A 27,687-nucleotide genomic window follows, 5' to 3' on the forward strand; every position below is an offset into this window, starting at 1 on the left:
GTTCCTCCTATTCACAGCCACATTTGACTAAATCTTGTACACATGTTATTTTCTATTCTATTGGTACGATGTGGTATATAAACCCAGTTTGTTTGAGAATAATGATTCATATTGCCGAGGCTGTTATTGGTGTTCTGGACTTAACTGGCCGGACTAGGCAGAAGCAGGACCGATAAGCACTCTAGACTGCTCGTACGGTTTTCGTGTATCACTGTTCTAATCGATAATTCGCTGCTTTCTGATTGGCGGTCTTACCACGTCATACATCAACTGGGCATCCACTCGGCCATAAGTTATAAACACCTATTTTTAGCACTCATTTGTCCAAATCAAATAGAGGAAAGGACGACTGAAACCAAAATTCTATGGTTGAAATCCGAGAGCTATATATATATATATATATATATATATATATATATATATATATATATATAACGATCTTTATTTTTATTAATGGCTTTATTCACTATTCTATTATCTTTCTGCTGTCCTAGAAACAAAGTTGATTTAGTGCAAACACAAATTTACGTAGTCAAATTATTTGAAATACATTTCATTTGTGACCGCTGAAGTTCAATACAAGACATAAACAATATCAAATTTAAAAATGAAAGTTCGACCACCTAGAGATAATTATCAATATATATTAGTATTGTTCCTTTTTCCACCAAATTACATGGACACTATACTTACCTCAAATATAATATCTTGATAACCATATGCATGTGTTGGACCAAAAGGATTCTGTTGTGGTTTCGATTCTCTATAAATAACCACTGGTTCAGTGTCCATTGATGAAATTAAATGTTGTCGGACATCAGACCACTTTTGTATTAATTTAATATTATTAAATATAAGTTTTAAAAAAAGTGACAATGAAAGTTTGCTGTTAATTTTCAGCTAATTATACAACTCTATACACATTTATTTTTAAAAGTTTATAGTTTAAACAACAAAAAATACATATTATTCTACAACATAATGTAATTAGCTTATTCTTGTCAACATTTTTCATTATGACCCTACATACCATAAAATTTAGATTACTTTATTAGGTCAATCAACTTAAGTCAAATTAAACCTAATTAGGGGGGGGGTATTAAATGTGGAAAATAGAGTAGAGAAACTAACGTGTAGATATAGATATAGTTTGGAGAAGAGGTTCAATCAACACCTTCCAAATGAGATGTTAGTGAATATTTGTATTTCAGGATGAGGATTCTTAAAATGTTTTGTTTTGCTAGCTGCATGGTTGAATCGCGAAGCTTTTATTGTCTTCCTTGATAACATCATTAGGATGCAATTCAATAAGAAGTTTGTTATCAGAATTTCCCTACAACTGTTAACAGCTTGTTTTACTGACAAAGAATTTGGTTGATTGTGGTTCATTATTGTGTCTGTTATTTGTTTGAATTATTTCACTTGCGACCTGATGCCTAATCTCACGGTTTTTATCGTTCTCCTTACTGGTTAAAAGATTGAGTCGACTTCGACCACAGTGAGTTACACTAAAACAAAGCATGGTAGATATCCTAATAGCTAATTTAAGGCTTAAGGAGGATTCATTACAGAATATGTGTTAGTTAAATCAACACCCTACACATATGCATTTAAAAGCTTTAACGCTCATGCTAGAAATCTCAGATTTTAGTACCGTTTTGATGAAAAAATAATTAGAAGTATAGAAACCAAACGAAAGCGCTGGGTTATTTCTTTGCATAATGACGTTTGTCATACATCATACACTTTACTCGATCTGTTAAGTTTCCAATAAGTCACGGTCCTTAGCTCTTGCCAAATAGTTTTTTCGATCATGTTACAATGAGGTTATTAGTAGTACTGATTCAACATAGCAAGCACTACGTCTCAATGTTAGGTGGTCGGCAAAAACTGGAAGGAAGTCTTAGACTGACTATGATGAGTGCAGTGATTTGGAATCCTACAAGGAATCAAATTATTTTCAAAATGTATTATTTAGGGAATAAATTCATTAATGAAACAGTCAATTGACCTACATTATAATGAATCTTTAAAATAATGAGAATTAACTGATTCAATGTTAATCACTACGTAATACACCTTTAATTGGTTTATCCCTTAGTTTTAGCTATGCAATCGGCAGTAGATGAAATCTACTAATAATTAACTTTTCACAACAATATATGAGTATTGAAGATAACTGAATTTATTCTAGTACTTTTAAGATATAGAATAATGACTGAAAAATTAAAAAAAAACAGGTTTTGTTTATCCGGTATCTTTTCATGTTAATTACAATCAAACTAAATAAGAATTTATTCCATGCACGTCAAATTTACATAAGTCAAGCAAAACTCATCAGAAACAAAACACTTTCAAGTAGACTTTTTTTATAATTATTTTTAATAAAATAATTTTCTGTAAAAGACAAATCATAATATTTCCTAATAAGATTTGTAAATGCCCTGGTACGGCTGAGAGTGAGGAGAGTCCGCTATCCCTCTCGAAATGCTCTCACATGGCCACGCGTATATAGCCTCTGCCACACAAGTCCTACTTATTGCATTCGCGTGGCAGAGGTGTTGTTTACAAAATTGAGAGGAAGGAAAGCGAATGTCCGGCGCTTTAACCGGGTTGGAGGACACGAAAAGTTTACCTAGGGGAGTTGGAAAACACTGATTCCAAACCAATGGTGCACATGGGCTCCACGATCCTGAGGGAACAAATGGTGTATGAATCAATCGTTGGTGACCGGCTACCATGGGACTGCATCTACTTACGATGCTCCACTGTCTTGTGGATCAGACCTTTAGGTCAAAGGCTCCGGGTTTGACCCCTAAGAAAACAACCTGCTTCAGTTTGAGCACCTGGGCAGTATCACAGCCCTCACACAAGTCAAATGAGATTTGTGTGGTGTATATATATCTGGTGCCCCTTTGTACCAATATTTATGTGTCCAAATAAAGGAATAAAATAAATGAATTTGCTCACCTTTGAGAATGGTGTTACTAAATATTTTGTTTCGTTTAGTGAATTATCTGTTTCATCAGTTTCAATATTTGTATTCTCTTTGGATGATTTTACAATGGGAATCGGTATTTCAAAAAGACATCGATAATATCTATGAGAGTAAAGAGACATCTGTGTAAAAACTACATTGTACCTCTTTAAAATGAGACATAGATTTGTGAAAAAAACACAGTGACTATAGATGAAAAATCAAAGTCAAATAAAGACGTGAATACTTCAATAGCTTAGATAAAAAGTTCTAGATTTGTTTCAATTTGAGCCTTAAAGGCCAAACTAACATACATGTTATGAATTAGGCCTTCTATGATTGCTAGTGAAAATACGGAGGTTGTTAAATTAAACGTTTTGATCAAACGATAATGAGCAACGATATAATGTGCTAAATGATAACTGTTCATGAAACTGAATTATACACGTAAGTCCTAGGTCGAACTGACATCAGAAGATAGCTGCCTAGTAGGATAGGTTTTTTCATCTAACAAAATAGCACGCTTATGTACAAAGTATTATGCACAAAAATGGTCATAATTAGAATTCATTTACCAAATAAAAGATTAGATGATTTAGCAATTATAAGCAATTCATTCACCAATGGAAATCAATGCCTATCAGGCTTGGCCAATTATATCATTTCAGCATTTAATACCTTGACAAGAATATCTTAATATAGTTGACGAAGTTGGAAATGTTCGATGTTAAAGAGTTGTACCATTGTTTTATAAATGAAGGAAAATAGGTAAATGACAACTAAACAAGGTGCCGTACAATTGTATAGTATTTGTATGCGACACTATTCAAAGACATTGATTTAATTGGATTTAAATAAATACCAAAGTTACACACTACCCTCAGGGAATTATTTTTGCAATGCCAAGTAATTTTTTTGTCTATTTTTTTTGAAAAAAGGTAATACAAACACGTACGTGTTAAATGTATACTCTCCTGGTTGATTTGTATGCAAAACAAATTTCATTACTTCATGAGTTTGGGCATCAAATAATACATCCAAGCCAAGTGAAAAATAATTGAAAAAATAATCCGATTTTCTAGGTTGCACAAGTCGATGCGATTGAGGAAGATGAATTTTCATTTTATCCTCAGTTTTATAAAATACACGACTTGGAGAACCTAAGGCTGAAAGTACATCCTGATTGACGGAAAACATTGAGAAACAAAAAGATAAACTATTAGTGCGATTTAAGTAGTATACTTTGAAAGACTAAAAATAATTCTGTGAAGTCTTTAAGGGAAATTTTTTTAAACGGACAAGGAATCAAGAAGCATTGTGTTGTGTCTTAACAATGACTAATACTCATAGACTATTTAAAGAATAGAATACGCAATAACAACGAGGAAGACCGATACTCTTTGCCTGAAGGTTGGCCTAATGCTAACTAGCCCCGAACGAAGAGGAAGAACAAAATCAATGGCCACCTGTCACACCATAAAATAAAGAATAGCATTATACATGGTCAGGCCAAAAAGTGTCTCAGAGTAGGGTATTTTGTGAATAATATGCTGGTAATAAATTAGGAATAGTGAATCATCTAACACCGGTTAACGGGTCAATAGAAAGCTTATGATAAAAAGCATGTATCTTTAATAAACAATTTACTTGATATTTATACAATAAGAATATGTGTATAATAATAGTCTACAAATTGGCCCCGCAACTTACCATTCCTTTAATTTTCATTCATATATAACACGTTGTACTGCCGTCCTTACTTATATTAGTGTCAGAATACAGCTCTCTTCGGAGAGTAAATAATTTTCAAAAAGTAATCCACTAAAGAATGAAAATTAGGCCTGGTGGTCAGACCTCATTAATTCTGATGGTATTCTACCATCAATTTTTGACGAACCATTAGTCATAGTCATTTTGTGCCGACCTGGTTTTCAATGGATGTTTAATTTAGGTCGTTTCGTAATAGTGACATCATTCAATAATCACCACAAATTTCTAAAGTGACGGAGTATATTCTAATTTTATCAAATAACTACAAGTTAATTCGTTACGACAATGAGGAGGTTAGTTGCTGAGAAAATAAGATAGAAGGGTCTGTTATACTCTTGAACTGAATAGTATACATGCAAAACTACGAAGAATTACTGTCAGGTCTTCACAGAACTAAATGTTGTTATACCACTTTTTGTTCGATCATGTATAATTGTTGTCATTTTATGGTGTGATTTGGTCTGGTATGCCTACGGCTGAGTGAAATATAACATTGAGGCTGGCTACTGACTTCTGGATTCAAGGTTATCAAAGCTAGTTGGATGTGCAATTGGTCAACTCAGAGATACTCAGTCGTGATTCTGATTGCTGGCTTTGTCACGTGATTTAGGTCAGTGGTCACAAGACATAATAAAAGTTTAATTTTGTTAGTTCTTCTACCGTTTGTGTGAAGTGAACTATTACACTTCAATTCATAATGCACACTTCTAAGACGCACCATACTCCATCACAGAGTTCTTGCTAGTGACACTTGGTTCCCCATTTGACATAGGGTTTGAATAATAAAGGTACCACTATGGTTTAGATCTAGTTTCCAGGAAACTAAGGACAACACGTCTTGAGTTTGAATGAGATAAAGTCAATAAAATAATGGTAAAAAGGATTGAAGATTTAAGAAACTGATAGTGCCACTATGAAATCGACACTTTCCCGTAAGATATTTTATCGATAAAAAGATAATTGAGAGACTGGATTATTGTTAATGATCTTACCAGATTCAGAAAGCGAATATAAATCTTAAAGGGACTGATCATACACCTTTAATAAAAATTGACTACGATCTCATCAAGTTGTCTCTACACTTTTATAAAGCCGAAAATCGGCATTGGAATTTCATATGTGGTTTAGTGGTTAAGACGTTTAACCTTTAGTCTTCAAGTCCCGGGTTCAAGCCCGTCCCACCTACTTTAGTTTGCGTGACCGGAAAGTATCACTAGACCCCACAGATCTCTTTAAAATAAAATATTGAAACATAACTCCCACCTAAGCACGTAATTTAATAATCACGTCAATCAGACTATTAAAACTGAAGGGGTCAACCAAACACAAGGTTTAAAAATAATTTTAACAAAATTCGCTTTGACAACAGAATAGTGCCTAATCACAAACCTGAACAGAATCTCCAAAAGTTAGAGAGCGAGTGAACAGACGGATCTGGGGTTCACGAGTTGGGTTCACATTTAAATCTGAAAAAATGAGGAAAACAAATATGGATGAGTAGACTAAATGTCACTCAATTAAAACTGGAGTAGAGAAAATGAGAATACTTTAATCTCAAGTGGGGAATTACTGTACAACCAAATACTAATCAACTACTAACATTAGAGTTATTATTGAGTGTGATTCATATTCTTTTACCGATTAGTATTTAGCATTGATCACTTTTACATTCAAATTAGTCAAGAAACTAATACTAAAACAAGTATAATAAACAATAAGAGTCTAATCTGTGATGGTTTTAAACAACAGCTTATATTAATAAAGCGATTTCATCAGTCTCTCTTATTTGTTTCGAGTACACTTGAATTAAAAATGGAGATATCTTGTAAGGTACCCAGCGCAATCATTTAATTTTTTTTCTTTTGCACTGCAAATCCCTTCCCTCATCTCGAATCATATCGTCTATGCTGGATCTTACCTACTACTACTCCTACTCTTACTTCTTTGCTACTCTGTTTATCTTAATTATTTCATCTCACTGTAATGACAGAGAGTTGGAACTTGAACTGATACACAAGCGACAGGTCCCATGCTGCTTATAACTGACTCACTGAATCGATTTTAGTGTTACAGCTCCTATGTTAAATAAAGTATTAAAATTTTATTATACTCATTTACTATCATATTTCAAAAGTTTGAATAAGGAATATAATGCTTATCAATAAATATATTACAATAGAATCAAAGTATAACCAATGAAAACACCAAAAAGTCACGTAGAAAACAAAAACAACACGACATACCTTGAGCAACAAGATGTAAGGTTAAGTCTGTAGTTGAATTGACTGATCTGTTGACTTCGAGCCTTTCAAGAAAAACATTTTGTAAATAGCATGCACTAGGTAATTCAACTGGGACCCTAGAAAGAAATAGATTATAAGGAAACAAAATCAGTGTTATTTAGATGACTGAGACGAGAAACAATGAAAATACCTCGAAAAAAACAAACGAAATACGTACATATAATGCATGGTTATTGATACGCCGGATAATCACCATCGAGAGAATCCAGGGTAAGTGAGAAGTGTTATATGAGTAAACTTTTTATCTGACTAAGATCACTATTCCCAACCGTAGCTGCTGCCTTGACGTGGTCGTCGGGCGTGCCTATTAAAGTTTTACGTTGTTGCTGACTGACTAAAGACCACTATTCATATATCCCTGTATGAATCAGTCTAGTATTATATAGATGGAAGATGTGGGTAAATACTCATTCCAAATTTGTCAATTAGTTTCATATACACTCAGTATTCATGATTTTCATAGGTGGTTAGGGAAGTGTGCATTGTGACGGAATTTGAAAAGAACACAGTACGCATAAAGTGAATTTAGTGAACGTTAATAGTGTTTATTTATGTAAACATAGCTTAATCGCTTGGCTTTAAGACTGTTGACGATAGACTTTAAGGCGAAACACGCCCCAACTAATTTAGCTCGAGTAAATGCCTGTTTTAACCCTTACTCAATGGTATATACTAATTATTTACCATAAAAATGATGAACACACTGATCAGCAGCATTTTTATTAGTTTACGGCTGCAAAACAGAGTAAAAGATATACGTAACTGACAAATATTTGGTCACATACGTCACCGCACTATTACTGGAATTATTGAGACAGAGTAGAACACAGTATTCTAAACAACACGTATTTTAACTGATTAACTCGAGAGCCTGTACCGGGATACGACAGGGAAGTCATACTTTTGGCTTTACTATAAAGTGCTATTTTCTACAGATGACCAGCATTTTAATAATGATGTTGAGGTCCGTCTCTAACAAAATGATTGACTAATTTTGGTGCAGATGAATGATGTTTAGATGATCCAGTAAAGCTGTATATAAAACATGCACAGCGTGACATCAAAAAATTGCTTGTCAATGTATTACATTTTCCGCCAATCATTGATTAGCATAGATTTAGGTTGATAGAGCATACTCTTTAAAGCCGGGTTACTGAATACCATACACTGAGTAACGTACCATTTGGTAATTAACGATAACGAGGAAAAATGGTAATATTAATTATAGTGCGAATTCCAAAAGAAATAATTCAAAAGGAGAGAGCGGGATGAAAATTATGGAATCATATTAAGTTTAATATGTAAAATATAAAGAATTAACACAAATCCTCTACCATGAATGATTTTTGGCCATTGTTCACGGTTTCTAACCAAACATATTAGAATTATTATCCAGACCCTAGCGAGGAAGTTAACATCTCATAGCCTAAATTATCAGCCGAAATACGACTACTCAATTGTGTTAACCAGGCATTAATTGTTTACCTGATTCTAAATCCTGAGGATTATATTATACAACTAGTTGTTGAATTACATTTGATTTATTACTTTTTCTTGGATTCTCTTGTATTTATTTCACAGTATCGCGACGAAACCTAGTGGTGTGCTAGTAACCTTGTTGCTTCAAATGCCAAAAAAGACATTATGTGGATGGTAACAGTAGTAACCATAAAAATGAAGAAACAAAATGTTTCTAAACTCAGTAGTACTCACTTAGCTTCGGCTAAATTACTACCCAGGTAAATAAATAATCGTGTAGCAAGCAGATCAGACTTGGAATCAATCGATTCACGACTTCCAGTAGAGAACCTTCGCAATATGAAGGTAATACCTCGATAAGTTAATTGGTAGTCACCATCTGACTCTGCTGGAGCTGTTTTTAACACAGAGAAATTATATAATGACTATAAATGGTGTAACAGGATACGTGAAAATGTTAATTAAGTATACTGTGACGCCAATTTAATATTGGAAGCTTAGTACCTATGTATACGACTAATTCTATATTAGATGAATACTGGACTTCACTATAAAATATCTAAAAATATGCCAAGTCTGTGCATTGTATCTTATAAGCCACGTAAATGCTTGAATTATGAGGATTTATTAGGATATGGAATAAACGAATATTAATCATAAGATATGAAGCGAGAGCTAATTATACCCTTGATTCTAAATTATGGTAGTCGACCCGAAGATTTTAGCTAAAACGGGCCTTCCAGCCTAATTAGCACATATAAATTAATATACGATACTAATATGACTGCAAGCGAACGTCAGAAAATAATTTCACAGCCATCAAACTAATGAATTGAGTAGCAGTTTCACCAGAGTAGTTTAAATAACGACCAAGTAACAACCACATATTATAATTTCCTGACAAGTTGGTTCGGGAAACTTATACTACGTGCATTCGTCTATAAACAGGCTTAATTCTGAAAATTTTCCTCATATACTGAGCATCACATTGCATTTTCAATATTTACCTTTCAATCATGTTACTTTGAATTACACAAATCGTACCTATAGGTACGGGTATAGGTATCTGTTAGCAAACCAAGAATGAATAAAACCGAGTCATCAACTCAGAGAACTTGTTGCCCAAAGAAGTGGTGTCCAAACTTTCAGTTCAATATCTCTGTCACGAGCTTGCTTAGACCAACTGATTTCTTTGCGCTCACTTCTTGACGTTTCGGTGCGGTTCGTTATTTGGTAATATCCAATAGGTGGTGGTCTAGCCAATCGATTGCACTGATTGTAGTCAGTGTGGTAGTTGTTTGTAGATTTGTATATCTTGTAGTGAGTGCGTTTGTCTCAGTGAAGTAGGGTTTCTGGATAATAGCAGCAATCATAATAGCAAACAGGAAGTTTGTTGGATGCAATGTGATAATCCATGTGCTAATAGAAGATAATTGCTTCAAAAATAAACCAATAATTTGCTAAGTTGGTAATGTATAAGAAGACGGAATTGAAGGAATAAGAGGGGAAACGGAAGTGCTAATAAGAGACAAAGGAAGCAGTTGGTGATATGCGGTAATGATGACCGTGGTAATTTGAGACTCATTGAAAAAGACTGGACACTCACAGCCAGCTGACATAGACCGTCAGGCTTACGTCCTCAGAACAAAAATTTAAACCTGCTTATTCACATTTAACATGCATTTTTCTTTCAGACTACTTTGATGGGTGCAAAAATTTATGGCAGGACGTACACATGATTTATTTTAAGTCCCGTTCGCATGCAATGGAACTTAACAAAGCCAAGAAATAAAGCACAGACTGTAGAACACACATAAATAAGGGGCCCCAGTTTGGAGAATAACCATTTTAAGAGAATCTTAAACACTTTTACATACCCAGAGGTTTTGTGGATCCGAATATTCTTAAAACCTCCTGCATTGTTGGTAGGATAGATGGACTACTAAAATACTGAGACCTAAACTGTAAATTAAAAATGCAACCATAATTACCAATACCGTAATGTGATGGAGGACAAATCAAAAAACTCGATGATCTATACAAAATTAGGAAACAAGGATACCAACCCTTAGTCTTTGTAAAAATGGGTCAAAGTGGAACTTCACACCATCAGCAGGCAGCACTAATACCAAATTCATGCTGAAAGGATCCTTATCACTATACCAAAAATCAACATTTTTAATTGTATGATCTTGTTTTCGTAGAATGTCAATCATTTGTTGAATGGGCATCCCAAGAACGAACTCCCAAAGTTTATGACGTATCCCTAACTCGGGGACAACCTCAACATCCAACATTTTATTGGCGTTTCAACGAAACCACACAACTACAGGTGTTGAGTAAATTTACAACCGCTCCTTGGAATCGTGAAATTTGTATCTACTGCCCGTGTGTGTGTGTAGCTCGACCATTATTGCTATTGGTTAATCACAGTTTTTTCTGTAGGTCAGTCTCAAGAATACAAAATAGCGTCGGAATTTCAGTTTCTTAGTAATCATACAGACTTTCGAAAGTTAATCAATAAGTAGAGAATTTAGCTTATGAATCGGGAATGCGGGAGTTTTGATAGTGGTGTTACTTAACATCGCCGCGGTATGTTACCTCGTGTTGTCACCGTTTAACATGAATAACCTAGTTTCCGTCTTGACTAAAAAATATAAACGGGATCTAAGTCAGAGGTTATACAGAGTTAGTCTGCGCAGCAGTATTGGCATTAACGAAAACACATTTTTACTTGGAAACTGGTTTAGGAAGACGTTTGTTCCAAGGGATTTGTCGTTCTAGGACTAGTGTTGGACACATATTCATCAGATTTTGTCAGTTTGTGTCAAGCTACTGATATGTGAGCACCTTATTTCTGATCTAGTGGCAAGGGTTTACAATACCTTATCACTTATAGGTCACTTGAACTGAGTAGTTTTCAAACCAGTGCTATCAAATGATATTTTGTCAGAAATACTGAAAATGTAAATCCACCTAGGCCTCAGAATTTCGTAAGTTGCATTGTTTCGTATTTATTAACTCAAATACATGTCGAAACTATGAGTAATAAGTAAGCAAAATCTGTAGATGAGCGTAGTCATACATCTGCTTTAATATCCTCAGAATGGATTAGATTATGTCTATATAAACACGAAGCAAAAAACTACGGATCTTGACACCAAAAGCATTGAGACAGGTCACAGGGTTGGCTTTATTAGTAGATTCTAAGTTTACGTGTAAAAATACCTTGTGTTCACCATGGATCGGACCTAACAACCCTTCATCTTCTTAAAAAGCTGCAGTAATACTATAACTTCTCAGTTATATTTTTCATAGTCCCTTATGTTTCTATTTATCACTTTGTATTCGTCCAACATATTTCCAATGAAATACATTTCAAGGCATACTTATTATCTCACTGTTCAAATGCCCTGGTACGGCCGAGAGTGGGGAGAGTCCGCTCTCTCTCTTGAAATGCTCTCACATGGCCACGCAAATATATAGCCTCTGACAGGGAAGTCCTACTCACTGCCTTCTCGTGGCATTACTGTTTACGAAATTGAGAGGACGGAAAGCGAATGTCCGCAGCTTTAACCGGGTTGGTGGACACAGAAAGTTTACCTAGGGGAGTTGGAAAACACTGATTCCAAGCCAATGGCGCACATGGGCTCCAGTATCGTGAGGGAACAAATGGCGTATGAATCAATCGTTGGTGACCGGCTATCATGGGACTGCATCTCCTTACGATGCTCCACTGCCTTGTCAGTCAGTCAGCTACAACGTAGGACCAGGCACACATATGCATCGGTCCAAGTTGCCATATCTCGTTAGCACAACAAGATGAACACCGGATTCATAGAAATAATTAATTTAGTGGTGGTAGTATATAAAGAACAGGTTGTATATAAGGATATAGTATAGGAAGGAAAAAAGTTATAAAGCAATTTTAATCTCAAGGTTTAAGGGAAGACAAAGAGTGTATACACCTACGCCATTGTGATCTGCCTTGTGGACTAGACCTTCAGGTCAAAGGCTCGGGGTGTAGCATTGTAAGAAAACCACCTGCTTCAGTTTGGGCGCCTGGGCAGTATCACAGCCTTCACACAAATCAAATGAGATTTGTGAGGCGCATATGTATTCGGTGCCCCTTTGTACCAATATTTATGTGTTAAAATAAAAAATAAAATAATCACTGTTAAAATGTGTTGTGAAAGTACATCACAAGTCCCATGTTAATTCTGTCTTCCCATTCATTTTCGCGCATTAACTAAGTACTGAGTTTCTTTCTCATTTTCGTAGCTTCCTTGAAATTCATTATGATGGCAAATGATAGAGCTATTTCTGTGGCCATACATTCTTTAATTGTTTCGAAATAAAAATACAGTAAATTACTTGCAACTCATAAACAATTTTTCGTAGTCGATTTTTTACCACACTGTGAGAGCTAGTAATACTACTGAGCCGCGTAGACAAAGTATATAGAGATTTCAAAACTGTTAATTCTTTGTTGAAATTCAAGTCCTCTAACCATTAAGACACAGATCAAACGCTGACTTCAATCAAAAGTAATGGGAGGTTCATGTTATCAGCCAGTATCACTTACCATCGTTTTTTATTTATCGTTGTTTTTAGTGAATCAAACGGTTGTTGAGTATCACTTCTCTTTTTCAGATAGTTTGCTATTTTAGTACTTTTAGTCCTATTATGTTATTTACTACTAGTTTTCATGGATCATAATTGTAAGGCGAAAAGAAACGTCTTACTGGTTCTCATACCCATCCATCAATGAACTGTCAAACATTTCACTGCCCTAAAACTTCCACGTATTAGAGAACATTTAGTTAAGCTTAGCAAATGACATTTACTAAACCGTCATGAGTACGTGCAAAGATAAGAGTATTGATAAGAATATTTGGGACATGTTAGTTTCAAGTATATTCATGAATAACACCATCATCTATCTTTATGTTTTTTAGACTAATTAATTAATAAATGCAAGTGAACGGTGCTACTCAGTCTGACTTTAAAGAATTCATCAAATTACACGATGATCAACTAAGAGCAAGTGGAATTCCTAGTCTATTTTGGCGTAGACTACACGAAAAACTTTTACATGAGGTGTTGTATTTGATTTTGTTACTTTGCATAATATTTTTTACAGATATATGATGCTAACACAAGTGTTATGATGCAACAAATCGAATATACAAATGACGAAGGTGATGATAATGAAATTGGAAGCGAAGAGTTGACTGTTAATCGTGACTGGAATATCTTAGTTTGTAGTGATCAACTTTTAGTGTCAGATAGTAATAAGTATGAAAAATCTAACTAGGATATGATTAGTTTCAATAAAATTATTCTAGTATATTTCTCGTTGACCATGCGTGGACTTTTGATGTGCAATCTATGAAACAGTGCTTACTTCAATATCCTAGTCTCTTAGAACGAATGGCTTCATTAATGAATATAAATACTTTAAATGAACCAAATGAGGATATCGCTTCAGATATTTGTAAAAATGTATGGAAGTAAGTTGCTTGTTGTTTTCGTACGTTCTCATGATACACGTTCCTGTAACTGACTAAGATTTCGTGTCCATTTGTTTTTTCCAACCCACATTACCTGGCCTAGCCTTAGTGCTACATCCCTCTGTCCATGTGTCATTATTCTCTCTGTAATCTTGAATGAACACAACTGCTCCAGTCGCAAATGTTAAGGTTTTCAATGGTATCGTTTTCAATAGTTAGACCTTATCAGTAACATCGGGCGGTTGATTGTTCTCAATCCGCGACCCATGAAGACTTCCGCTAGTGATCGCCAATTTGTTAGTGTATCGTTTTGTGTAGCTCTGTACACTAACAAGAAACCTTGAGATATGATAATGTATGTTCGCCTTCTGTAATTTCAATAACACTACTAATTCAGTGGATTTTCCTCGAAGGGGTTCGAATCTCGCCGTTGTCGCCACTGTTATGGAGGAAGTTTTTGATTATCTGATGAGGAAACTTCCAACTTTTATAATTTATGAGTTCAATGCTGATCGACAGATAAATTCAATTATGTGATATGCCCGAGTGATGGTTGTTCGCAAGACTATTATTAACATATGCTCTCTAATGATTAAAAATAAAAAACAAGACCACCAGCTAGATAAACAGATTTTTCTGTATAGTAATCTAAAATACTTATATACAGAATTTAAATACCTAATTAATAAAATCTCATAGGCGATTGTAGGAAATTAGCTTGTGGTCATTCATTCTCCAATCAACTAAGATCTAGTTGTTGGACTTAATTATCTGGCATCTTATTAGGTTCAACGCTAAGTACTCGAATCTGTAGCTGGTTGATGGGTTAATAATAATTTTCATATTTGCTAGGGATCTATTTCACTTTTCTAAATCTTGTTTTGTCTTTTTTCACTTGGAAGATATTGTAGATATTATAAATTATCAACACAGGAGAATATGTCATTGTTATCACAAGTACCTGAGTTACAACAAACAATGTGGTATGTATTGGATGAAGTTGGATCACGTATTCAACATTCTGATGAGCCTACAGGTATTTACATATATATATGAGCGTGACTACTATTATGTAAATTTAAATTGGTAAATTTCTACCAGGCATTTATAAGATAAACAAACAACGTCAACTGTTTAAAGAAACTTTTTCTCAACAATTTTCACTCAAGGTTCTATAGTTATTAAGTCTGTATATTTTCAGAATGATACCAAGCGTATGTATATATTCGGTGTTTGGAGGTTGTCAGCGGGGAACTCTGGACTTGGTTTTCGTGCTGTTCGATACTCATAAACAAGGTATGTACCGCAATATTTAGGGGACTGATGCTCTTTATGGAACTCATGCCCACATCTCTCGTCCTCATAGTTTTAGACACTACCACTAAGGTGTTCGTACCGTGGCTGACGTGCAACAGAGATGTTAACAATGATTAATTACCACCCAATATTGTACAGTACATGCTATGTTAAGTCACTTACACTAATAATCTCATTACGACTTGATCGATAGAATTCGATCAGCACCAAATAAATCAGCACTAGATAAATATGACACTGGTCAGTACTTAATGATCAGTGAACGTAAAGTAACATGCAACTTGGCAGTACTAAATGTTTGTGTATCGTCTTAATATTGACTGGTTGAATGCGCTTGTTTAAGAGAATTAATTGATATTTATTTAATTAATTTCGGGCTCTGGTTTGGATCATATTCTGTCGACCAAGACTGCTCGTTACAAATAGCAAATCTCAACCACTAATCATAACAGTTAGTCGGAATTAGGGCTTAATGAACTTGTTTCAAAATTTAATTATGACTGCCTTCTATTTAATGCTTAATTATATAAATTTTAGTTGTTTGGTTAAAGGAATTCAAACTAGTATTTACAATTCTAGAGTTCTCATGAAAAATTGTTTGTTTTTTCACTTACATATTTCCAGCTCGTATGGTACCATTTTACTATGTACCACGTAACTTATGTTACTCTGTGTTCTGGCCCATTAAAGATTTACAAAGAAATGGTAATCATTCTACCTGTCATTTATCGTATTGCTCTCAACAATAATGATAATTATTATTACTATTATTGTTATTATTTGTGCTAGTGTACAATTTCATCGAATCCAATAATTGTGATTTTGTATTCCTTTAAAAATATGAGTATAGATTATGGGAAAATATGTCATCCTCTATAGAATATAGATCTATGGCAGGTGTAGACTACCTGGTTGGGGTCCGCGAGATGATATCAATCGATGGTTAGAGACCTTGAATGACATGGCTCAAAATCGTTTGCAATGACGAAGGTTCATCCACTCTTTGTGTTCTACCGAATTCCAGTCCTCTGAGTTCTTCATGTCCCTTTCTTTTTTCTCTTTCCAAATTTACATATATATATATATATATATATATACCAGGTTTCTTCAGGGCATAGGCTATCTGTATAGTCGGGGAGTAACATATCCAATACACATATAAATATCAGCATTCAGAACCACAGGAAAAGATAGAGAGAAAAAAATGTAATAAAATTTACTAAATGCACTTATATCTAAATATTCTACTGTAGGAACGTCACTGATACCATTTTTAAGTTTGTACAACGATCTGGGTTCGAGTTCTGGTGTACGTGACACGCGTAATTCGGTATGATTGTAGAATGATGTATCTTTTTGATTTCAAAAAGATTGACAATAGTCAGTAGATTTTCATTTTCAAATGGAAAAGTTCAACAATGTTATTTAGAGTTATGACGTAGTTGTTTTGACAAGTGACTTTTATAAATTCATTAACAAGTTTTAAACTCAATGCACCTACTTCGGCTTGGGAAACCGGATTGTAAATCTCATTGACTACTAAGTGTAAAACAAGCAGGCACTCAGCTTACTGTCTATTAAATATGTGATTTCCTTTTCTCTCATTGATTTCTATTATGAACTCATTGAGAGTGACTGCTTGTAATTATGTAAAATATTGTCTAGCGTTACTGTGCTTCTTTATTTGTGATCGTGAATCAGGTATCTGATATAATGTTTTCTAGTCTGTGTTTAGCGGATCGTTCGAGTATCCAATCTGGCAGTATGCTAAACTTGGTCATCTGGTCAAGTATTATTGTCGTAGTAGCGTAGTATACGGCGGAAAAAGAAATATTTTAATCTACTCGTTAATAACGCTTTTTTTTAAAAAGATGTATTGTTGTACAAATTAATTTATCTATCATAATAGTGTGTTTTGAATATATTTTTGTAAATACGTAATTCAAACCTTTCAGTATAGGATTGTGGAGATTGTTGAGTTTTTAATTGAGACTATGAACCGATCAGTATTAGACTGCCATTAACAACTTGGAAGCACTAAATGGCCGTTTCCTTCGGATACGGGACTCCCTGACAGTGAGCACACACGATCCTGTACACGGGACTCAAGTCCAAAGGTTAAGTGTTCGCACTCGAGACTGAAGATCTTGGATTCGAGTCCCGCGTGCGGAATCGTGGATATGAACTGCTAGACAGTTCCATACTAAGACAAAACGGCCATCCAGTGCTTCCAGGTTTTCAGTGGTGGTCTAAGATTATTCGATTCATGATCTCAATTAAAACCTTTTAATTAGCACATTTGCTTTTTTTCATAAGAACACAATCTATTAGCTGACTATAATAAGGTAGTTATATTTTTCATCTTTTCCTTTTATGTAGATAGTATCACAACTGACTATGTAGAACATGTAAAAAATCCTGAATTACGACCTTATTATTTATTACCTTGGGAATCAGAAGATTTTTCTATTGAACCTATTGAACATACATACATTTTGACAGATGAATATTTTACAGCAAGTGAAACTAGTCCAAACATTTAATTAATATTATAACTTGAGGTTTTTTTTGCATCATTATATTTTTGTATTTTTTTTTAATGTCATGTTAGATTATCCTTAAATACGTGAGCTTGTTAAATGCATATCACCTTAACGATAGGCTTACTGCCTAGACTTAACCTCATGCAACGCTTATTTTGTTCAATGTAAGGGTAATGACTATTTCTCTTATATTCATTTATTATTCAATTTAATTTAACCAGTTGTATAAATATGTTACCGTTTCTAAGTTAATTTACGATACCTTAACAGTAAATTTTCGATACATTTACTGCAGAGCTATAAGTTTCGTTGAATTTTTTTCAAGATACAGTATCACTGTTTTCTTGATTAAATCCTAGCAGGTGAACTATCACTTTCTAATCCACTCTACTGTTCAAAAATATCGTGTAAGGACTCCATTATAATTGGTATGCAATCTAGTGAATGTGATAAAAATTTAAAATCAGTAATGGTAATTAATAAGATTGAGACCTAATTCATATATATATATATATATATATATATATATATATATATATATATATATATATATGCCTTATAGTTGAAATCATGAGTCAATTGAAGCTAGACCACCAAGGGAACCCTGGAAGCACAAAACCCCTTCTAAATATGCCTTAATTGTATACTCATTTATCACTTACATGTTCATGTATTCGGCTTCGAATCACATTATATATGTAGGAACTATATTACTCAATCCTCCAAACCAAGTTCGGTAGGTCGTAATCAGAAATTACGACTTTGTGATTGGAAGTCGAAAGCCACAGCTCCACGAACTAGTTATTTAGACAAATCTACTGTGTACTGTCGCTGAAAAAAAATATTAAAATAATTCATAATTCAGATTAACTTTGCTTGTAGCTATTTTTTTCCTCGTTATTTACACATACTTTTTTGTTTACAGTCTCATCGAGTACAAGAAAAATTACCAATATGTCAAATCAATGAACCAATTAAACGGGAATATTTTACTGTTTATACTGATTTGAATCAAGTCAAACAATATTTAACTCATTCACAATTTACTTTTGTTGATTCACCAGATAAAGCTGATATTATCTGGATGTATACACATTTCAAGGATTTTGAGTTAGTTCTTTTATTTATTTATTTATTTATTTGGACACATAAATATTGGTACAAGGAAGCACCAGATACACATATGCGCCGCACAATCTCATTCGATTTGTATGGGGACTGTGATACTGCCTAGGTGCCCAAACTGAAACAGGTGGTTTTCTTGGGGGGCCACACCTGGAGCCTTTGACCTAAAGGTCTGATCCACAAGGCAGTGGAGCATCGTGAGGAAATTCAGTACCATGGTAGTCGGTGACCAATGATTGATTCATACGCCATTTGTTACCTCATGATACTGGAGCCCATGTGCACCATTGGTTTGGAATCAGGGTTTTCCAACTCCCCTAGGTGGACTTTCCGTGTCCACCAACCCGGTTAAAGCGCTGGACATTCGCTTTTCGTCCTCTCAATTTCGTAAACAACACCCGTGGTGCGAGAAGGCAATGAGTAGGACTTCCCTGGCGGAGGCTATATACGCGTGGCCATGTGAAAGCACTTCGAGAGGGAGAGCGGACTCTCCCCACTCTCGGCCGTACCAGGGCATTTGGGGACCATCATAAGTTATTTTTAAATGAAAAACGTCTTTAATATTTCATTGTTCAAGATTATTTTTATTGACTATTTGTCCTCTGAAAATGATCTAAATTGATAGAGTTTTTAAGGGTTTAAATCTCGCCCGTGATCTAACGTTTCTTGTAACTATTTCACTAAAATGTTATTTTTAATACTTACTACAAGTACGGTCAAAGTGCTCGACTTTCAACTAGTAGGTCGCTTGTTTAAATTTCGTTTCTATCTACTTCGCTTTTAGTACTCGTATAGTATCAATAAATTATGTACAAATAGCAAATCGAAGTACATAAACTTGCACATGATGAATGAGTTGCATTGTTATTATTATTACAACTTGATCAATAGAATTCCATTAGCACTAAAGACCAGACGTGCGTAACATCAGTCAATGTAAATATCTTAGTCCTGTAAGTCAGTCGCAGTCGCACTAACTTAACTGTAAGGTATCATTCTGTGAAAATGAGTGACTCGGATTCGAATCCCATCGACTACCAGTCCCCTTAAGATTACAGATACGCCTTGCTGATAAATACCAGCTAGTACGAATTATAGATTCAAGGTTCCCTCCTGTCTATCTCAAATTACGTATTATTTTTTATTCCTTTTTTTTCATTTATGCATATAACTTCAATTGTTACTCAATGATCTAACTCTGTCTACACTCAGATTATCTTTTTCTATTGTTGCTATCCATTTTCTGTTTATTTATTTTTGGATAGACGATTATCTATAGACAGTCCAAATACGTATATTAATCAGTTCCCTGGTGAGTACGTCTTCACCGTTAAGGATTATCTAGCTAGTTTAGCAGCAAGTTTAGCTAAAGAAACTTATATGCAACAATCTAACGATCTAATGTATGATAATATTGATGCAAAACTTTCAACCAATTGGTATCCAGTTACATTTAACTTAGTGTATGAACTTCCACAATTTTGTGCTTATTTCCAATCGAATTATGTAAGTTTGGTTTTTCAATTAAAAAAAATTAATATACTTAGTTTCAAGCCACTTTTCTGGTGAAAGTTAATGATAGTATTTCATTCTCTAGTTTGAAATTGACAGAACGGATTTCGATTCTATGTTCTATCAGCTCTGAAAGTCTGTTGTTTTAATCACCAAGACATTGATATTAGATTCATAAAGGCGTTGTTACTTCTACTACAGAGCGAATTTTCTTCCACTCTTCAGGATTTCGTAAAATTTAGTTTTAATTTAGTCACCGTGGCTAGGAGCTTGTTCTTTCTACCTTACATTTAACAGCAATCAGTCAGTTCCAAAGACTACAGAACGAGCTGTCGATCACATGTCAAAAAGTTCTCATGGCCTATTTCTATCTGAAGTTTTTACTAATGATGGTTGTCTAGGATCAGGATTAAAGTTTCACGATCAAACCACCTAACTCAGAGAATGCCATTTCAGCACAATATGTATTCATACAGTTAAGTTTTATTTTCCCCTGCTGTATCATAAATTGTATTTCTTGTACAAAATCATCTTTCTGCAGAATAAAATCATTAGTACTAATGAAGAACCTGGAAGAAATGATAGACATAATTTATGGATATTGAAGCCTTGGAATCTTGGTCGAGGTGTGGGGATTGTGATTACTGACAATTTGGATAGGATAATAAAAACTTGTGATGGTAACCCAATGGTAAGGGAATTTATTCACGCTATAACTATATAATCCAAACATAGCTTCAAATAAATTGAACATTAGAGGGGATGGTTTATAGTAATAATAACAGCAATAGTAATAATATATTTGTGATATCCCTCTGAGTATAAAATTAATTTCCTTACGTTTCTGATGTTTTACAACTTAGTGTAATCCGCCTCTTCAGAAATTGAATTTGTAACTAAGTTAAATTAATGCAAATTTGAATGGCTTTAATGGAAGAGTATTTGATAAGTAAACCAGATTTATAATTAATAAAATCAATTAATTCAACACCGATCGATCGATGAAATCCAATACAGCTAGGCGACATCTGCTCACAGAACTCCCTCTAAACTATTTGCGATCAAATGCAGGATCACTAGTCAAAATAATATGTTCTAAAATATAGCATTTTATTGTGTAAAAACTATTAGCATGAAATTAAATATGGTTACAATATCCCTGGGAATTAGAGGGAATCAGCTTTGTTTAGTTCATTTACTTCCCAATCAGTTATGATATCACTCATGATAATACCAATAAAACCATTTATTCAAAAATGTTACTATTTTCTCATTATGCTATGGGAACATTTCTTATGGTCAGCTTTGACAAATTACATTGCAAACTGTCTCATGGTGTTAATACTTTGAAATTTTCGTTAGAAAACCCTGTATTTCAATCTCACTTATAAAAGAAGGTCATCATCAAAACGTTTTAAAAATTAAAAGTTAGTTAGTCAGCATGTATATAAAGTTGTTGAAACGATGTAGTTTGTTAAGTTAGAGTCTATTATTGTTTATATATTTCTCTCATAAATAGGAGTAAATGATAGTTGTCGATAACGTTAGCGTAAATTAGGCCGAGTAGTATTTGGCTCTGACTGAAATATCAGTTCAGACCATAACTTTACAATCAATAAGTGTCAGTATTCAGTAGTCTTGATCGATCTTAACTATATCTATACAGTTCAAGACTGACTTTTTCTAACGCCCTTCTCCTGTTGTGGGAAGACATCATTCTTCAACCTGGTTGTCTGAAGAAAACACCTTACTCCTGTTACATCTTAGTACAGTCAGCAGTACTATTTTTTCATGGGACCTTCAGTTTCTGTTTTTATCCTCACTATTCTCCAACTGACTTAACTGGTCTAATAAAGTCTAAACCAAAATGTGTCTCAGCTAACATTACTTGTTCACACCATTATGATATTTAAACCTAATCACCAAGTCAAGGTACCAACTACGATTGGTAGTGTACCTATATTTTTGATATTTACTATTTTAATTCTGTTTTGTTCTCTTTCATGTTATTCTATTAGATCGCTAGTAGATATATCACAGATCCTGTTTTATTTTATCGTAACGATTTACAAGCTAATGTGAAATTTGATATACGCTATGTGGTATTATTACGTTCTGTCAAACCGTTAATTCTGTACACATATAAAGTATTTTGGCTTCGATTTGCAAATAAGTAAGCTTTATCCACATTTTAAATCCATTATTTTCTATTGATTGATATTTACAAATGCCCTAGTACGGCCGAGAGTGGGGAGAGTCCGCTCTCCCTCTCGAAATGCTCTCACATGGCCACGCGTATATAGACTCTGACAGGGAAGTCCTACTCACTGCCTTCTCGTGACGGGGGTGTTGTTTACAAAATTGAGAGGATGGAAAGCGAATGTCCAGCGCTTTAACCGGGTTGGTGGACACGGCGAGTCCACCTAGGGGAGTTGGAAAACCCTGATTCCAAACCAATGGTGCACATGGGCTCCAATATTTTGAGGTAACAAATGGCGTATGAACCAATCATTGGTCACCGACTACCATGGTACTGAATTTCCTCACGATGCTCCACTGCCTTGTGGATCAGACCTTTAGGTCAAAGGCTCCGGGTTTGTCCCCTTAAGAAAACCACTTGCTTCAGTTTGGGCACCTGGACAGTATCACAGCCCTCACACAAATCAAATGAGATTTGTGTGGCGCATATATATCTGGTGCCTCTTTGTACCGAATTTTATGTGTTTAAATAAATAAATAAAGACAATGATTAAAATTCTACAGAAGAAAATTTCAGTCAACTTTGGATTCTTCAGTTCACAGAAACATAATTGTTTTTTAATAAAAAAGCTAGAATACGCGATTTGACCAAACAAGTAAACTTCCAATTCTAATGTGATCAACGGGTGAGGTGTTTATATCAGTAAAATGATATGTAACCATTCATGCTTCAAATTATCTCAGACATGTTTAGCGTTAGTATAGGATGAAACTCAGTTATTTGAAAGTGTATTTTTATATCTTATTATAATATCAAGCTTGATGCAAATTTTCACTAGCCCACCATATCGACATACCATATTAGCACAACAAGTCGAAATAATATGATGAGAACAATAATGAAAAAGACTAAACATTTAAGAATATGATACGAAAAGTCCAAATGAAAAGATATGTGTGCAGAAAACCTAACATGTAGAGTATATTAAAGAGGGCAAGACTATTATTTGTGGACGAACCATTCAGATTTAATTTGACGAGTCTTGAATTCATTGATACATATGGCTAAATAGCATTTTAGTATTATATCTGATGTCATTTTGTGATGAAAACCGTAACTCTAAATTCTAAATCCCGATTTCTCACCCTACTTTATTTATTTTTATTTTTATTTAAACACATAAATATTGGTACAAGGAGGCACCAGATATATATCTCATTTGATTTGTATGAGGGCTGTGATACTGCCTAGGTGCCCAAACTGAAGCAGGTGTTTTTCTTAGGGGGCCATACCCGAAGCCTTTGACCTAAAGGTCTGATCCACAAGGCAGTGGAGCATCGAGAGGAGATGCAGTCCTATGGTAGCCGGTGACCAATGATTGGTTCATACGCCATTTGTTCCATCAGGATACTGGAGCCCATGTGCACCATTGGTTTGGAATCAGGGTTGTTTTGTTTATTACGACTAGAAATAGTTTATCACATGAATTCAAAATATGTCATATAAATATTAACATGTTGTTTTTAGTAATATAGATATTCGTCTTCATTTTTCCCCTTTTGAAATCCCTTTTCTCTTTTTCCTGTATGCAGACCATTTATTTTAGACGATTTCGACTCATATGATCGACATTATACAGTTATGAATTATCGTTCCGCTGAAAATTTAAAACAAGTAAGTATTATAAACATATTATGTATACTAAGTAATGTGACATTTGAAGTAGTAAATATGTTGTTCATCATCATCTTAACTTTGCACTAGTCAACGTTATAAACTCCACATTCAATATCAAAATGTATTTCAGCTCATTTGTAGTTATGAATGAATATTTTATCGATGAGATTGTAAATAATATACTACTTTACGTCTGTGAAACGTGGCCATTAAAAGTAAGTTAGTAGTATTTGACCACAGATGTCTTAGAAATATTGCTCGCATCTACTGAGATCACCGGGTAAGTAGTAGTGAGGTTAGACACAGGGTATTAGGGAATGATGGTAAATCAGTTGATGAGGTCATGAGTCTTCATCGACTGAGATGGTTGGGCCACGTGTTTCGTATGCCTGAACATCGATTACCACGACGCACTATGCTGCTTAGTATCGGGGATGGTTGGAAGAGAGTTACGGGCAGCCAAACCAAAACGTGGCATCAGAGCTTGAAGTCACTAACTTCTGGTCTGAGCCATGTTGGTAGATGTAGACTACTTGGTTGGGGTCCGCGTGACTATCGTACCCAATGGTTGGAGACTCTGGGTGACATGGCTCAGAATCGATCACAATGGCGTAGGTGTATACACCCTTTATCTTCCCCTAAACCTTGAGATTAAAATTGCTTAATATCTGTCTTCCTTCCTGTACTATATCCTTACATACAATCTTTCTTTTATACATTATCACCATTAAATTAACTACTTTATGTATTTAGTGTTCATCTTGTTGTGCTAACGAGTTATGGCAACTTGGACCGATGCATATGTGTGCCTGGTCCTACGTTGTAGCTGACTGAAATAATATACAAATTGGTTAGAACCGATCACACTTTACAAAACAGAAAAGTTAGATGTGTTTGAATTTCTTCTTCAATGCAACATATTTGACCAAACATTCTTTCAAACCTAACCACACTTGGTTTTCAACATTGATGTGATGTGTTGTTAAATCAAAATGTCAAACTGATTTTGTAAAAAGAATGACAATATTCATCAGAATAATAAAAATCGATAAATACTTAATGTTATGTTGTTGGTTGTAGTCAATAGGTAATCCTTTCTGACCTAGGTTTCATGACCGGTATGATGTTAATCTTAGTCCTTTTAGCTGGGCGGAGAAATGTGATCTTGGTCACTACTCAGTCATCAAAAAGTTGTTAGTAATGCGTATATTGACGCATCCAGCATCCCCATCATAACAATAACCATCTTTTTGTTAAATTTTTCAGATACATTGCAATGAGTTCGTTGAATTGTTCGATAAACAATATCCAGATCACAAATGGTCAACAGTTGAGGTATTTTAAACTTTTCTATTAGTATTGTGTACCTTAGCAGTTTTATTTTGTAACTTGTATTTCTATTAGATGAAACCATTATTATTCCGTAGCTATTAATTGCTACCAGTAACCTATCAGCTAGTCTACAAAGGCAACACACAATGTAGCGAACAGTGATAAAAATCTTAAAGTGTATTTTAAAAATGAAAACAACTTTTTAAATCATTCACCGTATAATCCAAAGTGTCATATTACTACTGTTTAGGATCTATGATTCAATCCTTTAATATCCCCCTACATGTATTCTGATTAATCCAAAACTGTTCAATATTCCCTAATTGTCAATTATTCTTCAACTGATGCAACTTAGTGATGGCAATTACTTTGAAATCATTATCAGTGTAAGAGATTTATGGAGACAGTTGAACTTCATAGTTTACATCACGAACTGATATTAGTTTAGAAAACCACTGAAAACTAATAAACACCGGACAGTTGCTTTGTCTTAGCATGGGAATCGTCAGCATTGCGCATCTGTGACCTCATCTACGACTTTTAGGTCTGACTACGAGCCTTTAATCTTTAGACAGTTGAACTGGCACTCATTAGTATACTCAGATAAAAACAGCCGTTCAATACTTTCTGATTTTCAGTAGCTGCCCGACTAAGATCTACCAGTAATATAAACTATGATAAGTCAGTTAGTTGAATAGTAACTTTGAAAATGTCAACATCACAGTTTTTTCTAATTTGAAAAATATTTACTAACTAAATTTCATTGTAGGGATTCTAATTACGTATTACCAAACTTTTCATATAGTTATGAATACGCTTATATAATCTATCTTCTAGGGCGTTCAGAATATTTTTTATAACGGTATCATTCATGTCTCGAAATGCGCAAGTTAAAAAATAGTGAAGGTTTAAAGTATACGTATTATTATTATTTAAAAATTAGAAAACTAGCAGTAAAAACATCCTATAATTCCGTGGATACTCTTGACTATCAGATTTCATCGAAATCATGAACCGATCCAAGTTAGATTACCATTGAAAACATGCAGGCACTGAACGGCCGTTTCTTTCTAGTATGGAATCAGTCTGCATCCACGACCACCCACACGGGATTCGAATCCGGGACCTATCAGTCTCGTGTGCGAACGCTTAACTTCTAAACCACTGAGCTTTCATCTAACGGTGCTAATGTCTAACTTTAATCAATCCAAGACATTGCACTACCGTCTTCCATTTTCTTCAGTGAGTAACTGCCTTACACTCGACGCAAATTAGCTCTACTGCTCATAGCATCTCACTAGAACTCCGAAAGTTCCATCTCGAAACTAGCCACCAGCGAGCACACGATAATTATCAGTATGTGGTTATGGAGGTTGTTGAACTTTTAGTTAATCATTAAGAAAAATTTTATTTATATATTACAATCTCAAACATATTGAATATTATTTTTAAGCAACCCAATTTATGAAATGTTTATTTTCTTTTTTTTATTATTTTTCACACAGCTAAAAATACATCGACTTCTAGTTGAAATTTTTCAAGCGGCCACAAAATATCCATCACCACGTGGTCTAATTCACAATGTCCAATCTCGAGCATTATATGCTGTTGATTTATTATTAGAATGGCGTCCAAATGAATATGCTTCCTCTATTAAAAAAGATATATATCCTGTAGTATGTGAAGTGAATTTTTCACCAGATTGTGAAAGAGCATGTCTTTATCATCCGAACTTTTTCAATGATATATTTTCATGCCTATTTCTAGATCAATCATGTGATTCATGTAACATACACAAACTGACATAAATTTACTGTTATTTGTATATTGTAATCAACTAATCTTCTCAGGGTTTCATCTATACATAGTAGGAAATAAGTATTGTATATGTGAGGTTATTAATTGTCTACTCTTTTAAAATAAACGGTGCTTCAGTCAG

At 34.4% G+C, this 27,687-nt stretch overlaps 2 protein-coding genes across 3 annotated transcripts; one reads left to right on the forward strand and one right to left on the reverse strand.

The window, feature by feature from the left end:
* Positions 1 to 672: 672 nt before the first annotated feature.
* On the reverse strand, positions 673 to 10,601 carry Smp_093370.1 (hypothetical protein; the record flags this gene model as incomplete). 2 transcript variants are annotated; one of them, XM_018798164.1, is made up of 9 exons in its annotated part: positions 673 to 825; positions 2,971 to 3,100; positions 3,933 to 4,156; positions 6,137 to 6,213; positions 6,991 to 7,106; positions 8,764 to 8,923; positions 10,407 to 10,486; positions 10,521 to 10,564; positions 10,596 to 10,601. In XM_018798164.1, coding segments are annotated over 9 exons (990 nt in total), but the record flags the coding sequence as incomplete, so codon positions are not given. The 2 variants fall into 2 exon arrangements, with proteins under 2 accessions (XP_018653134.1, XP_018653133.1); XM_018798166.1 differs by lacking the exons at positions 10,521 to 10,564; positions 10,596 to 10,601 and having other exon boundaries at positions 10,407 to 10,437.
* A 391-nt stretch (positions 10,602 to 10,992) lies between these two features.
* Smp_173320 (tubulin tyrosine ligase-related) lies at positions 10,993 to 27,645 on the forward strand. The gene is made up of 14 exons (XM_018798167.1): positions 10,993 to 11,019; positions 11,058 to 11,121; positions 13,488 to 13,827; positions 13,858 to 14,042; positions 14,945 to 15,078; positions 15,984 to 16,064; positions 17,739 to 17,888; positions 18,838 to 19,012; positions 20,293 to 20,533; positions 21,081 to 21,230; positions 22,558 to 22,712; positions 24,332 to 24,413; positions 25,683 to 25,751; positions 27,254 to 27,645. The coding sequence occupies exons 4-14, from the start codon at positions 13,921 to 13,923 to the stop codon at positions 27,554 to 27,556; spliced, it is 1,662 nt and encodes a 553-aa protein (XP_018653135.1). The 5' UTR covers positions 10,993 to 11,019; positions 11,058 to 11,121; positions 13,488 to 13,827; positions 13,858 to 13,920; the 3' UTR covers positions 27,557 to 27,645.
* The last annotated feature ends 42 nt before the right edge of the window (positions 27,646 to 27,687 follow it).

The sequence above is a fragment of the Schistosoma mansoni genome, chromosome 6 (genome assembly GCF_000237925.1).
Source record: "Schistosoma mansoni strain Puerto Rico chromosome 6, complete genome".
Taxonomy (NCBI): domain Eukaryota; kingdom Metazoa; phylum Platyhelminthes; class Trematoda; order Strigeidida; family Schistosomatidae; genus Schistosoma; species Schistosoma mansoni.

What these genes read in the sequence shown, in the direction of transcription:
- Smp_173320 (XM_018798167.1), top strand. Translation starts at nt 13,921, where the DNA reads ATGAAACAGTGCTTACTTCAATATCCTAGTCTCTTAGAACGAATGGCT. An exon ending in ATTTGTAAAAATGTATGGAA is followed by an intron (nt 14,043 to 14,944) that starts GTAAGTTGCTTG and finishes TTCACTTGGAAG; the next exon opens with ATATTGTAGATATTATAAAT. An exon ending in ACAAATGGTCAACAGTTGAG is followed by an intron (nt 25,752 to 27,253) that starts GTATTTTAAACT and finishes TTTTTCACACAG; the next exon opens with CTAAAAATACATCGACTTCT.